Genomic DNA, 13980 nt, shown 5'->3' with positions numbered 1-13980 from the left:
TTATACCAATATAGCAGCACTTAGCAGCGTTTAACAGCACACTGAGAGTATTTTGAACAGCATTTGAGTCTGCGGCCCAATTTGAATTTGAAATAAAAACACTCCACTTTTTAGTTTTTTGTTTTTTAACCACATTCAATGTAAATATGTATTTGTTGTTTATGGTATAGACATTCCGTCTGCTTGGATATAACGCTGTTTTGCTGCTATGATATAGTATGCATGCGTCGGATGCCGCTGCGGTCTGTTGTAGGAGACTATAGTTATAACTTTGATTATTTGTAACCCTCCTCTTTCTGCTCCTTCTCCTTCTCCTGCTGCTGCTCTACGGCTTGCTATAGGTGTGGCATGTGGACTTAAATAGAGAGCTTCAACTAACTTAATTGCAAGGGGTATTCATTAGTGTCTGTGTAAATAATTTAAAATGCCTTCAGGCATTCTTTGGTTTGGTGTGGATCTAAAAACTTAACGATAGGCCATAACAATTAAGATTTTAACATTAGAGAACCAAAAACATTTGGTAATAGGTATAATCTTTTGTTTTGTTTCTTTATAGTAGTATAGGTAAATTGAGTGATTGTATTTCTTGAATAGGATTTGGTTCCATCCATCCATCCAGCGATCATCTCTCCGGCTGCTCCTCTCGAGGGTAATATATCTTTATGGAGCTGATGCTGATTCACGCTGGGTTCCGTTCGGTCCCTCCATTTGGCGGTCTCCCATGGACGTGCTGGACAAATCTCAATGTTGCATGATTTTGCTGCGATTACGATTACGATTACGATTACGATTTCGTGTCTTGATTCCCATTCCTAATCCGGATTGGCGATTGGTTTCTCTTAGTTGAGGACTGGAGATCATCCCTTGCTCCATTAGGGTTCCTCGTTTTTAATAAAGTACATTTATGCAGTTGTATATGGATATATCATATCTGTATATAGTATATATATATGTATATATTGTTCAATAATTTATGCACTGGCCATCCTTAAAGTATGATACGAGTACGTATCTCTGCCCGTCCCGCCCCGGTTCCAAAAAAATTCCAATTTACATACAAAATGCTAACCATACCGCACATACCATGTACTTGCCCGCTCCCCTACTATCCGCTACCTTCCCGCTAGGGTCTTAAAAAATTGGTGCCAACATGTTATCCTGTCTGTAGGTGTATCTGTGGGTCGTGTTTTTCTGTATGTATCTGTATTTGTATCTGTTGTTGTGTGCGTATTTTGCGTGTTTATTAAATGCAGAAGTTCGACTTTTGCGCCCAGCTCCTGCCGCCTCCCCATCGACCTTTCCCCATTTCCCTTTGATCTGTATGCTAGCTTATTGTTTTTTCCCCCGCCCCTCCTGTTTTTATGCTTTCCTGCTCGTCCTGCCATTCTTTTGTGCACGGGATCGGGAGGATGTGGCCGGGGAAAATTACATGTTCCTGCACTGGGCACAGACGGAGCGCGCCTTTGTATTGTCACGCACAAAATCATGCACATTGAATTTTCCATCATCGCCGTGCTCGTAGCCGCGACTCTTAAGCTGCCTGCAGGCGACAACAGAGAAAGAAAGACAGAGAGATAGAGATGTGGTGGGTGGTAGGTGGTGGGTGTGTAGAAATCAGTGTAATAAATGGGAGTTTCCCAGAAGAGCTCTCTTTTGACCAGGTGAAAGACTTACCTAGCAACCGCTGTAAAGGCCAGCTCCACATTGAGTCCCGTCTTGGCTGATGTCTCCATGAAAGGGACATTGTGCTCCCTGCCCAGGCGCTCGCCATCCTCCCTCTTCACCTGTCGCTCACTGCCACTGCAATCGGCCTTGTTGCCTGAATGAGTTAGAAAAGGCAAAAGCGTTGGCAAAAACAAAAGTGAATTTGGCTCAAAATTTATAAGTGGATTAGCGTTTCCGCTGGGCAAAAGCTTTCAGCTGCAGCTACAGCTGCATCTGCAGCATCCCCATCTCCTCCCACGCTACACGCTCACCTATTAAAACGATGACCACGTCCTCCTGGGCGTACTCCCGTATCTCCCCCAGCCAGGCCCGAATGTTGTCGTAGGTGGTCTTGTTGGTAACATCGTACAGCAGCAGCAAAGCTTCGGTGTCGGTTTCGGTGTCCATGTCCATGTCCATGTCGGTGTTGGTTTTTGGTTTAGTGTTGGTGTGGATTGCCGGTTCGCATGCAGATTGGAAAAATAATTTAATTAGGATCAAAGGGAAAGGATAATTAGAAAGACTGGAGAGGAGAAGAGAAGAGGCACTCACCATGGGCATCTCGGTAGTAGGCGTGTGTAACGCTGCGGAAACGCTCCTGCCCAGCCGTGTCCCAGATTTGTAGCTTTACACGTGTGCCATCGACGACGACCACTTTGTTCTGGATTGTGCAACACGATTGTAAATGCAATTAATTATTGTTTTAAATGCACACGAACTTCGACCATGAGAATCCAATTGTTATGTAAAATGTAATTAATTCACGAAATGTTCATGCACAACAACCGTGCCCAGAATATCAAACAGAGATACAGAGAGAGAGAGAGAGAGAGGAAGAGCGAGAGAGGCTGGAACACGCTGCGTATGCTTAATGCACTACGCATACGCAGCGTGTCCGTTTATGAAGACCCGAAAGCACACACATGCAGACAAATAAGTGGAGACGGGGCATCGTATTGGTATAAATATTCATAAGTAAGGGGCAGACTCAGCAATTTCCAGTTGATGAAAGCACTGATGTGGATCCACACTCCCGTAATGAGTGGCAAACATTCGGCCATTGGCAGGGCCATTGCCACTGCCACAGCCACAGCCACTCCCCGTACCTATAAGCTACTCAGACAGTCAGTCAATAGCATAAAAGATACACAGATACACAGATGAACATAGTGGTAGTACACCAAAAAGGTACGAGCATAAATATAAATGGAGGATGTTCTTTGCTGAATGTGTTGTCTGTGAGGGCAGCATATTGCCTTGATTTGATTTGATTTCAATTTCATTTTCGTTTTCGTTTTCAGACTAAAAGATAAACCAAAAACATAAATTATTCTAGCCGGGTAAACAAAATGTCAATGCACTGCCACAATTCAGCTGAAATTTGTTGATGGGAGGAATACAGACAGACACTTAAATACAAACATACATACTCATGTACATATGTATGTATTGATGAGGAAATATTTGGGTAAAGTGTGAGATACAATTGGATTACTAATGAAGTGAAAAACACACACACATTAAACAACATTGAAAAGTTCTTTGCTTATTTCTACGTTAATTAAACATACTATCCATATATTCATAGCCATACTCATATAAAATATTCATTTACTTTATACATATGTAGCCATTACTTGTACTCGGAGCCACCCTACAAGTTGGCCAAGAGTCAGCCAAGCTGAAAAATCAACATGAACAACTCCCCAGCGAATCTGATTTGGGGTTCAGGTCATTCCCCAATGCCTCCTCAAATGGGGGTTGCCCATGCCCCATCCTTCTTTGGAAAGTTAGACAATGCCTGGGATCGACATACATTTAATATAGAGAAAACATGGAAACAATTTAAAGTCAAGGAAACGCCAGGCCCAGCCCTAGCTCCCATTTGCCAGGCATTTGTAAAATTTTACAGGATTGTAAGTAAGAGACAGAGACAGGGATAGCTAGAGAAAGTGAAAAAATAGAGATAGAGAGACATGTTAAAGGCAATTTCCGCTTGTATTTTAATAAATTTATGAGCCATGAAACAGAGAGAGACAGAGTGAGGGAGAGAGAGAGAGAAAGAGAGAGCAAGCCTCGGGGCAGGAAAACCTCTAAGCCTCTAAATGTTGGACCGCACAAAAACGACACAAAAACGACACAATAATAAGTATAATAAAATTACAACAACTTAAACGAGCACACAGCTAAAGATACATTTACAGAGCTGCGCACAGATACAAAGATACATTTAGAGAACTGCTACGGCTACACGGGCACACAAATTCATTTGGACGAAGGAGAGGAAAAACATCAACAAGTCCTTTTCAAGTTCACATGCTTTTTAATAAATAGTCCCCCAAGGATCTTTATCAGAAAGACGCCCGACCTGCAGCGCACACACACACACACACACAGAAACGAGACAACAAACAGAGGGTTACAGGGATTCCTGGTGCTGGACCTGGGATTGGGATGGGGATTCTGTGGTACTGAAAGATAAGGTTTGAACAAGAACTAAACGTAAAGAGGACAACCGCAGGCAGTACTACGAAATCAGGAAAACCGCAACTCATAGAGGAGGTCACGCAGAGAGACAGAGACAGAGAGAGAGAGAGAGAGAGAGAGAGAGAGAGGGAGAGAGAGAAGCGGGGGGGGGGGGCGGAAAGTTACACAGAGTGAGTGAGAGGTAAGCAGGTGAAAATCGCATTGAAAGCCTTGACAACTGTTGACAGGAGACACACACACAGTGGGAGAAAGAGCAGAAGCAGAAGAAAGACGTTAGAGTAGGAGGATAGATGGATGGATAGATGGATGGATGGATGGATGTTTAACACAGAGTAACAGTAGGACAGAAGGAGAGACAACACTTAGAATGAACAACAATTACAACAACGAGAACAAGAACAACAGAAAACCAAGAACAACAAGAAAACCAAAGACTTTTGGGAATAAAGCGCTCTTACCCTAAAATCAATGCCAACGGTGCTCAGGAAATAGCTGGGCACATAGCGACCATCGCGGAATCGTATCAAAAGCGATGTCTTGCCCACTCCCGAGTCGCCCAGCATAATGACCTATGTAATCCGCATCCGACAACAGCCAAAAACAGCATGATATGATATGTGTAAGAGGTAGAGTATTTAAATGATTATGTACTATACATGGAGATGAGTGCCTCTTTCTGTGGTCTCATTTTCTTTACTTATGCTAAATATTAGATGAGATGAGCTGGGTATGGGTATACGAAATGAGGCAGGGCATGGCAGGGCAGCACAGCACATCCAAAAATCCTCTCGTTGTTGACTTTCACTTTTGGAAAAACGTTTCGGGGAAACTGGATGTTAGCTTAGTTATCTAAACACTGCAATTGCTGATTTGCCTGGGAAAAATAATATTTGCCACGAGCTGCGGTTCAGGGCAAATTTCTCTGCCACAAACAAAAACACAGTTTTCTCAGAAACTATTTTCGTGGGAATATACTTAGAGAAATATTCTGGAATTACTGCTTTCAATGCCATTTCTAGCTCTCATTTAGCTCAATTTAAATGAGGCTTCAAGTTGCCCTTGGCAATCTACATACATATGTACACTCCTGCCCTCTAACGAGCATTCCTCGCAAATAAATGGAAATTTGTATGCAGCTCTTTCTCATTATATTGTATACACAATATACATATATATATATATATATATATTTTACTCCCCAGACATTTCTTGGCAGCTGTGTGACAGGAAGTCGCCGGCAGGAGTTCTGTCATAATTTTCCAGAATTACTCTAATCAACAGCAGCTGCAGAAGAAACTTTCTCTCAGCGACTCGGCGACACAGCGACTCAGCGCCTCAGTCTCGCTCGTCTCGGAGGCTGGCTGTTTGCTTTAACAACTTTTCATTTTCTGCGTTTAATTTCCTTTGTCACTTGGCACTTTATTGAGTTTTATGACTTTATTTTGCTGGCTGCTTATGTAAATCACATTGTAAATCAGGCCAAAGCCGATCAGGGCCAGGACGAATATAAAAGCCAGCAGCTCGTAAAAGAGCCCAAATCAGACAGGCAGCAAAGGCTGGCTGCCGTCAAATAAAAAGGTATAATACATAAATCAAATTGTGGCTGGGCTCCTTAAACTGCCTTTGTTGTCGGCGCTTTTTGTGCATGCAAATTGGCATTTGTCGCATTGAATCGAGAGAGAGGATTTTATTCTGGAAAAGGATTCTGCACCTGCAGAACTCCATTTCGCTTTTCACTCGGATTTTATTTGGATGGATAAATGGCGTTTGGCTAATTCCCAATTTGGGCCTCCCTTCCGCTTATTCACCTTGCCCATGATGTCAAAGTCCTCGTCCTCATCCGGTCCGTTGCCGGATGAAATCATGCGTATGAGTGCCCGTCCGGCGTTCTTGCAGAGGGTGGCACTGGCTCCCTCGTTGCCAGGACCTGGTGCTGGTGGAGCCACAAAGGGGGCTCTGCCTGCAGCAGCAGCAGCAGCACCACCACCACCACCACCACCACTGCCGCCAGCATTCACTCCGCCTCCACCGCCGCCAGTGTCCAGGAGCGGCTGCTGTTCGGACGAGGTCAATCGAACGCTGCTGCCCAGACGAGCCATGAAACCATTGGCACTAGGGAGATGAGGCATCTGCTGGGCCTGGAACAGGGACGATGTGGTCATGAATTCGGGCAGCAGCGGCTGCTGGGAGATCGACTGCTGTCGCTGGTGGACAATCACGCTGGGCCGCCGCTTCGGATAGCCATCGTCGTCGGAGTCGTCCGAGTTAATGCCGTTGATCTTGTCCAGCGTCTTGGGAGGCAGCTGGCCCGGGGTGATGTGCTGCCAGGTAGGCTTTACCAGTGACTCGCGGCGTGTGGGCGAGGCTGTAGCACTGGCTGCCGAAATCGAGGCCTTCCTTCCGCCCAAGGGGCTGGGGCTGGCAATGGAATCGCTGCGGTAACGGGTCTGCTGACGACGCATCTTTGAAACCTTTTCTAGGGAGCTGAGCAGCGGAAGTCCTTCCTCGTCGATTGAGTGGCTTGATTCTATATTTAACACACGCACAGAAATCAATAATCTGGGTTCAACTTTCAGAGATGCGGATACATCTTCATTACTGAGAGAGGGAACGAGACCAACCCCCAGGAGGGAATCCCCAAAGACCTTTTTAAGTTTGTTTAGGTCGCAAATGCACAAGCACACTCACACACAGCACACACAATCCTCTATATTTTACATAGTACTATATACAATATAGTATATACAATATTTGTATCTTTTGGAAGATCCAACAAAGTCATTAAAACTCATTAAAAACCATAAACAAGCAACGAGCAAAGAGCAAACTTTCATTATCCTCCTCGCAGAAATAATTCCTTTAAAAAAATAAATTAAAATTCAAATTTACTTCTCACTGTACGTTCCCCAGACCTCTTTACACTGCCCCTAATAAAACAATGAACGAACAGGTGCAAATTGAATGTAATTTTTTTGGGGCCCCGTCTCTGTGTGGCACCTTCGACGCACGCAAAATGAAAGGAAGACCGAAGCCCAGAAATGCTTAAGGGCACCACGCAACTGTCGCTGACAACAAGCCGCTATGGGTGTATGTGTGTATGTATGTATGTATGTGTGTATGTATGTATGTGTGTATGGGCATGAGTGCGAGTGTGGGTGGAGCGGCAGTGGTCAGAGGTGCGGGTGGCTGTTGTGGTTTCGTCGCTAAATCAACAGTTGGCAAGAAAAACCGCAGCCCAACAACCAGGCGCGAAAACCGCCGACGACGATGGTAGGCGAAACAGGACGGAGCAGAATGGACCGGAACGCATCGAAGCGAAGCCGTGGCCAACTAAATTTTCGACTAATTATGCCTTGTGGCAGCCTCAAAGCGAGGCTGGACCAAGTGGGGTTTTCAGCGTGAGAGTACATTGCAGCCTTGGGATTAGCTGGCGCTCATTAACACCCGAAGAAATGGTCTCAAAAGTCGTAGAAGAGTCGGCTATAAAGCGATTTTATCTTCGTTCTGTTTTTCATAGCATACTTTTTGGGGCAGGGAAATTTTACCTGCAAAACAATTTTAAATCAAATTATTCTTCACTCTCCTGCACGCACAAAAATTCATTTCATTTTTGCAACGTAAAAGTTCTGAGAACTTTTATTTACTTTGACATTTCGATGTGGTGTGGTGTGGGAGCAGCAGCAGCTCCCGAAAATGGCACCCGAAACAAATTTCGTCCCGAACTTTAATTTAATTTGCTGCCAAACAAATGTTGCCAAATGCCAATACATATACCCATATATATCAATTGAAAACCCTTTTGAAAATCCTCAGATGCACAGACGGTAGCTCCGTGCGAAATTGCTCGTCCATTGTGTACGGCTGTCTGCGTCCTGTCGCCTTACCTGGGATTCAGGCGCCTGTCTCTGCCGAGCCTGAGTTCGCTTTTATTCCTCTTTGGCAGCTCCTTAAAATGTTTTTTATGGCACTGGGTGGCTGGGCGGATGACTGGCTTTTCGCCATGGGGTCCTTAAATGCAGGTCAACGGCAGCGCCGAACACGTGCGAAACGTTAACTACTTTCTGAAGGCGCATAAAGCGTTCATCGTCGTTCATCCTCCAGGAGTGGAAGTGAAGTGCCCAAGATGGAATGACAATGAAACTGGATAGCTGTCGAGTACGCCCACCCCGGGCATGTAACCATTTATTAAAGCAGAAAAAGTATACATTTACCAATTAGTTGCCCCAGCGAACTCCGATTCCTGGAACCAACTCACATTCGAGCTCCTTAAATTATATCCCAAATTCCAAATAAATTGGGAGCCTACACAACAAACGAGCATGTACATATTTGTGCCTTTGTCCAGTGTTCCGTTCGAGTTCTCCCTTCATACTTCTACGGTTTCTTGTTGTATGCAAATATGGCAAATGATATTCGGAAAAGTTTACCCTTTTTCCTCTGAGTAGGTGTCGATCCATGAAATAACCTTTCCGGCAGCCGAACCATCTAGCAATTTACTTTAATCAACTTAAACGCAATGTTGATAACAAAAGTTTTTAATTGGGTTGTCGCTGTTCTGCTGCTCTTCGACCCCGCCGCCCCTTCCTTTCTCTTGCTGGTGACAACAGACCAAAAAAAATGACAAGAAAAAGAGAAGATGAAAAAAGGAAAAGCGAAATTTCCTTTCTCTGAGTACACGAAAATTCTGTTCAAAGCTAAAAGTTAAGCAGAATTTGGTCGCTTTTCCCTTTTATAAATTGAGTGCGCAGGAGACATGGAGAAAGTGCGAGAGAGAGGGCGGAGAATGGTGGAAATTGTGAACTGTTTGGGGCATTCGTCGTGTAATTATACAAAGCGAAAGGAGAACATTGGTGGCAAACCGTGGGGGACGGTTCATTGCACAGACAGCAAGCGATGGACGGCCCACGGAGCACGGCCCACTGCCCACACAGGACACAATGCCCAAGTAAATGTATATCCTACCCCCCCTCCCTCCCACACACACACACACACACACACAATCAGGGACACGTTCACTCACGCGGCTTAACCAGCAGCAAAGGAGCAAGCAGCAGCAGACAGGAATGCCAGACAATAGTTTCCTGATTGCATGAACAGCTTTAAGGAAATGAAAAGCGTGAAGGGAGGGAACGGCTGGACAGGACAGGCCTCCCACATACGCACACAGATTCTGAAAAGGGGAATTTCAAGTTGATGCCAGCGGAAAGCCAATCGACAGGACAAAAGCAAAATGTTTTTGCGGAAAACATTTTCAAGATCTTTCAAGTCCCTTCGGTCCTCGAACATAGCCACGACCATAATTCACTCCCACTGCAGCTTGGGAGAGAGAGAGAGAGGATAAAGTTCCCCCAGAGATTTGTGCTAGTAATCGGCTTAAAGGGCGGTTCAAGTGCCTACCATCCCAACCTCAGAGTTAGTCTCTGGAAATTTCGCAACGACAAGAAACAGCAGTGAGGACACCTGTGGAAATGGTTTGGGTACGGGGACCCCTCTTTGAAGTTTTCAGCAGTAGGAGAAAGTACTTTTAATTGCGAAATCGATGCACACCATTGGCAAGCCCACGCAGCCCCTAGCTCCCCATTTCATGGAAGAAGCCTTGAAAACCAGCCACAAGCTGATTAAAAGTTTCCTCAAATTGCAGCCAGACAAACAGCTAGTTGGGTGGCAGGATAGGAGTCGAATGCAAGTTCGAAACTGTGACCTTCGACTGTTTGAATTGATGCGCATTTTATGGCCGTTCGCTTAATTCGTGCGCATTTAATAGAAAGAACTCGAACTCGAACTGGGACTCGGACTCGGCATCGCAGACAATCTATGAATCAAACTCGATTATAATCCATTGCGTAGATGCAGTTTCAATTGATTGCAGACAAACGAGAGCCGGAAATCCGATCAACTGGATGAACAAAGATTGATTAGTTTCTGTGATGAGCTGCGTTGAGTATGGGGGCTATAATTGATGGTGGGAATGGTAGGCATACATACATAAATACATACTCGCATGTGCACAAAATTTAATTAGAATTGTTCCCACTCCACTCCACTCCATTCCGCGCATAATTACGGGAACTTTCATAAACTTCCACTTTGGTCATGTCATCCATCACACATCATTGGAGATTCCCTTTGATCTCTCGAACATCAAACAGATTAACAAATTGGATGCCAACGCAAGCACCAACCACAAAACCCACAATTATTTTCACTGCATTTTAATTATTGAAAAACAAAAAAGGGCGATTTGTGTTTCTATAAAATCACATTAAATGTTTGTCTATCACAAATGATTTTCATTTATTTTTAGACGCGCTCAGACCCTTGAACATTTACATAGAGAGCCCACACCACACAACACTCTCAACAGAGGCACACAGGGTCGGGGGAGTCGTCAAAAATAACAGAATTTCGTTTGTGGCGCGCAACAGTGGCATGCAAATGTGCAATGTTGTGCCCCCACAGCCTCCTTTCAATTGTTATGTCGAGAGCACGCCACAAACGACAACCAAAATGGCTTATGCTTTCACTTGTACTTTACTTTAAAGTTGGTTTCTCAGTCAGCAAAATGTATTTTTGGCTGAAGCGTAGCAGCTGGAGCTACAGTTTCTACAGAAAAAACTGAATGGAGAGAGAGCTTGGGATCGCGCGCCCGTTGATGCCTATCGAAGCGTCCGTTCGCAGCAGAGCTCAATGCTAGACTGAATGGAGCCCGACGACGCCAAAAAAAGGAGCAAAAAGCTGGGGAGCCTGAGCTCGAGCCCGCTACCAAAGTGTATTAAACGAAGGTGAGGCATGCCCAGAGAGCGCTCTCTGGAAGGCATCATGTGTTGTTTCCGACGCAGGGCACACGCAGAGCGAATGAGAGCATGGCCATGGGAATGTTTCACCTGATTTCAATACACACCTTGACCGAGACCTTCGCTTGCTTCGGCTGGCTTCGGGTTTGGTTTGGCAGCAGCAGCAGTAGCCCTGGCCTAGAAACGTGATGCGAGCGGCGGTGGGGCGGGGGTGTGGGTGGAGCGCCCTGCAATGAAAATAAGCACCTGCAGCCTCAAAAGGAAGCGAGTGGAGGATGGGCAGCGAGAAAGAGCCAAGGCAAATGAAACGGTTGCACTTGAACTTCATTGGCGGCCATTGCTGTGGTGGTAGCTGTTCGTGTAATGTGCTCGTGCGTGTCGCTGTCTGTCTGTCGCTGCTGTGTGGCTGTGTGTGCTCTGCGTGTCTGTGTTTCGAGTGAAAGTGAAAGGCAGCAACAGGTTCTATGTGTGTGTGGGTGTGAGTGGGTGCCAGCTGCACCCACATTTTGAGCAGGGGCAATCAACGTGTCAACAACGTGGTGGAACGGGCTGACTGGGAGTTTATAAAAATATTTACATGCCTTTGGAAAAAGAAAAAAAAAAAAATCAATTTGAGGGATTTACGCACGAGTAGGTGTACTCGTACGGGTGGGCCTGCCGAAAATAGAAAATCCCCGGCGATTACACCAGACAATATGTTGCCTATTTAGCCGCGAAATGCTCGCATCGTATTCGTACACTCAGCGAAAGGTCAGAGCACGTTTACAATATGTATCACTCAAGTGTTGGTCATGGTATTTGCTATGGTATTTCTCTCAGTGGGGATGGGGAGGTGGGCAGACTGGGAGGATTCTTGGGTAACGGTTACGCGTCCCGTAACGCCTTTGGCCAGCTGTTGTCCAATTACACACACACAGCAAGCAAAAACAGACAAAAGCGGGCTGAACCCATTCGAATGTGCGTCAATAAGGGCTGGCAGGGCAGGTTCGATTCAGATCACATGTTTCGACGGGGGTTTGGGGTCAGGTTTTGGGATGCTTCATGGGTGGGGGTGGGGGTGGGGGCGGGTGCTTCATGCAGCAGGCAGCGCTAAGGAGTTGCCTTAAGGCTAAGCGCAGCACTCGTGGCCACTCGGTTTCCACTCACCGTCAGAGCAATGCCCACCGTCGCCGAGAAGGAGCCCAGCCGAAATTCGCCCGTATTGTATTTGACCAGGAAGGATGTCTTGCCCACGCCAGAGTCCCCCAGCAGTATCGTCTTGTGATTGACCGTGTCGTCGAAAGGTTGCAAATTGGCCGTCGGCTGTGCTTGGTGCATGTCCACCTCGTCGTAACGATATGAACGCCAGCCATCGTCGTAATCGTCGTAATCATCTCCTGTGCCGTAGGCGTACATCTGAAGAGCTTCTCGTGAGGGTCGATAGCCCGGATATCCGGTGGCCGTCCGCTGCACGGGCGCCATAATGGCGTCGTCATGATAATGATGGCTGCTGCCCGTGAGGCTCTGTTGGCTTTGATGATGATGCGGATACTGATGATGGTGATGATGATGATGCTGCTGCTGCTGCGTCGTTGTTGCGGATGTGGAAGCTGCCACTGTGGCTGATATTGAGACGGGTGCGGCGGGGGGGTTGTAACAGCCATCGCCAAAGGGCCGGCGACGCAACTCCTCGATGCGGGCCTGTGTGGTCTCCACATCTTCGAAGACGTCGTCGCTCATGCTGCTGGCATCGTCGTGGTGTGTTGCTGTAGCCGTTCCCGTTCCCGTTATCCCCGTTGCTGCTGTTGCGGCCATTTTGGAGTGGGGCTTGTGTCTTGGGACAAGCTTTAATCCTGAGCTTTCCTCGATGTCCTTATGGTTGTAACATTTGATTGATGTCTTTGAGCTTTTTTAAATTCCGTTGTGCTTTCACGCTCTCTCTCTCTCTCTCTCTTTCCGTTCTCTCTCTTTCTTTCGCGTTCTTTCTCTCTTTATGACTTTGACATTTGCCTTTCTAACCGTCCCGTCCGGCTGTTTGTGTGGCACGTTTTCTGAATGAATTTCTGGTTGTCGGGCTTTCAGCGCCGTGGAGGGGGGGCGTTGCTATTATTATTCTCTATTTCTATTCGCAAATAAGCTTTATATTTTCGCTATCCTTATCAGTAGTGTGTCTAGATTCCCTAATCGTTATTCGTTAGTTATAGTTAGTTATTCGTTCTATACAATTGAACTACATAAGTATTGGTTTTTCCTTGCGGTTGGTTGCTTGGTTTGGTGTTTCGTTTAAAGCCACTAATTAGTAGTATCTATGTACTATGTTTGTATATAAATTGTAACTAGCTAAACATATTGACTATCATTTGTAGGTTATGCGCTAATTGGTGCTTGGTTTTCACTATTCATTTATGTTTTATCATTAATAATTATTTGCAACGTTTTGCTTGGTGTTTTTTTTTTTGGTTAAAGCTTTTTGTTGGTTTGGTTTGGTTTTACTAGTTTAATTTAATTCATTTAATTGGTTTTCCTTCTCTCTGCTCTGCGAAAATATTGCGTTTGATTCGTGACTTTGGTGTTGTTCTTGTTGTTGGTGTTGTTATTTCACTATCACAGCATAAATAAAATAATGTCATCGTCGTTGCCGTTGCCGTTTGCCGTCCATGTCGCGCTCTTGCCCCCGCCACGCGAACCCGAACCCCAAAAACCCCAACACAATAGTAAAAAAATATCTGCAGTCTCCAGTGTTACAGTTCCGTTCCTTTCGATTGCTGTCCTGAGCTTTTGCTTTCGTTCCTCTCTCTCTCTCTTTCTCCCTTTTCGTGGTGAGCTCGCTCTCTTTATTACTTTGACATTTCAAGATGGACCGTTCTGAACCGAACTGGTTCTTTTCCATAGATGGCGCCAAATTCTGTTCGGTCGTGTTACTTTGTACACAGTTCAATAAAAATGAGTCCTTGAAATTATAGAGTTATGTAGAAACTTTAAGCACTAATTGGATAAAAATATGTGGGCATGTATA

The 13980-nt window shown here is 45.5% G+C and overlaps 1 protein-coding gene across 3 annotated transcripts; it reads right to left on the bottom strand.

Annotated features, from left to right (window-relative positions):
- Window positions 1–121: 121 nt before the first annotated feature.
- Window positions 122–13764, bottom strand: Rab26 (RAS oncogene family member Rab26). Of its 3 annotated transcripts, none has more exons than XM_033383769.1 (7): window positions 12132–12202; window positions 6000–6718; window positions 4650–4760; window positions 2257–2365; window positions 1977–2087; window positions 1675–1819; window positions 122–1540 (listed from the first exon to the last, which is right to left on the bottom strand). In XM_033383769.1, exons 2-7 carry the CDS (start codon window positions 6651–6653, stop codon window positions 1426–1428), a joined length of 1245 nt encoding a protein of 414 aa, XP_033239660.1. In that variant the 5' UTR covers window positions 6654–6718; window positions 12132–12202; the 3' UTR covers window positions 122–1425. The 3 variants fall into 3 exon arrangements, with proteins under 3 accessions (XP_033239660.1, XP_002135235.2, XP_015043467.1); XM_002135199.3 differs by lacking the exon at window positions 12132–12202 and adding an exon at window positions 10727–12016; XM_015187981.2 differs by lacking the exons at window positions 4650–4760; window positions 6000–6718 and having other exon boundaries at window positions 12132–13764.
- Window positions 13765–13980: the final 216 nt, after the last annotated feature.

This window comes from Drosophila pseudoobscura, chromosome X, assembly GCF_009870125.1.
Source record: "Drosophila pseudoobscura strain MV-25-SWS-2005 chromosome X, UCI_Dpse_MV25, whole genome shotgun sequence".
NCBI lineage: Eukaryota > Metazoa > Arthropoda > Insecta > Diptera > Drosophilidae > Drosophila > Drosophila pseudoobscura.
Note: the sequence above shows the minus strand (reverse complement) of the source record. Positions and strands in the feature narration are given on the sequence as shown.

What these genes read in the sequence shown, in the direction of transcription:
- Rab26 (XM_033383769.1), bottom strand. Translation starts at nt 6,653, where the DNA reads ATGCGTCGTCAGCAGACCCGTTACCGCAGCGATTCCATTGCCAGCCCC. An exon ending in CTACTACCGAGATGCCCATG is followed by an intron (nt 2,088 to 2,256) that starts GTGAGTGCCTCT and finishes CCGACACCGAAG; the next exon opens with CTTTGCTGCTGCTGTACGAT. An exon ending in CGTGGTCATCGTTTTAATAG is followed by an intron (nt 1,820 to 1,976) that starts GTGAGCGTGTAG and finishes TAACTCATTCAG; the next exon opens with GCAACAAGGCCGATTGCAGT.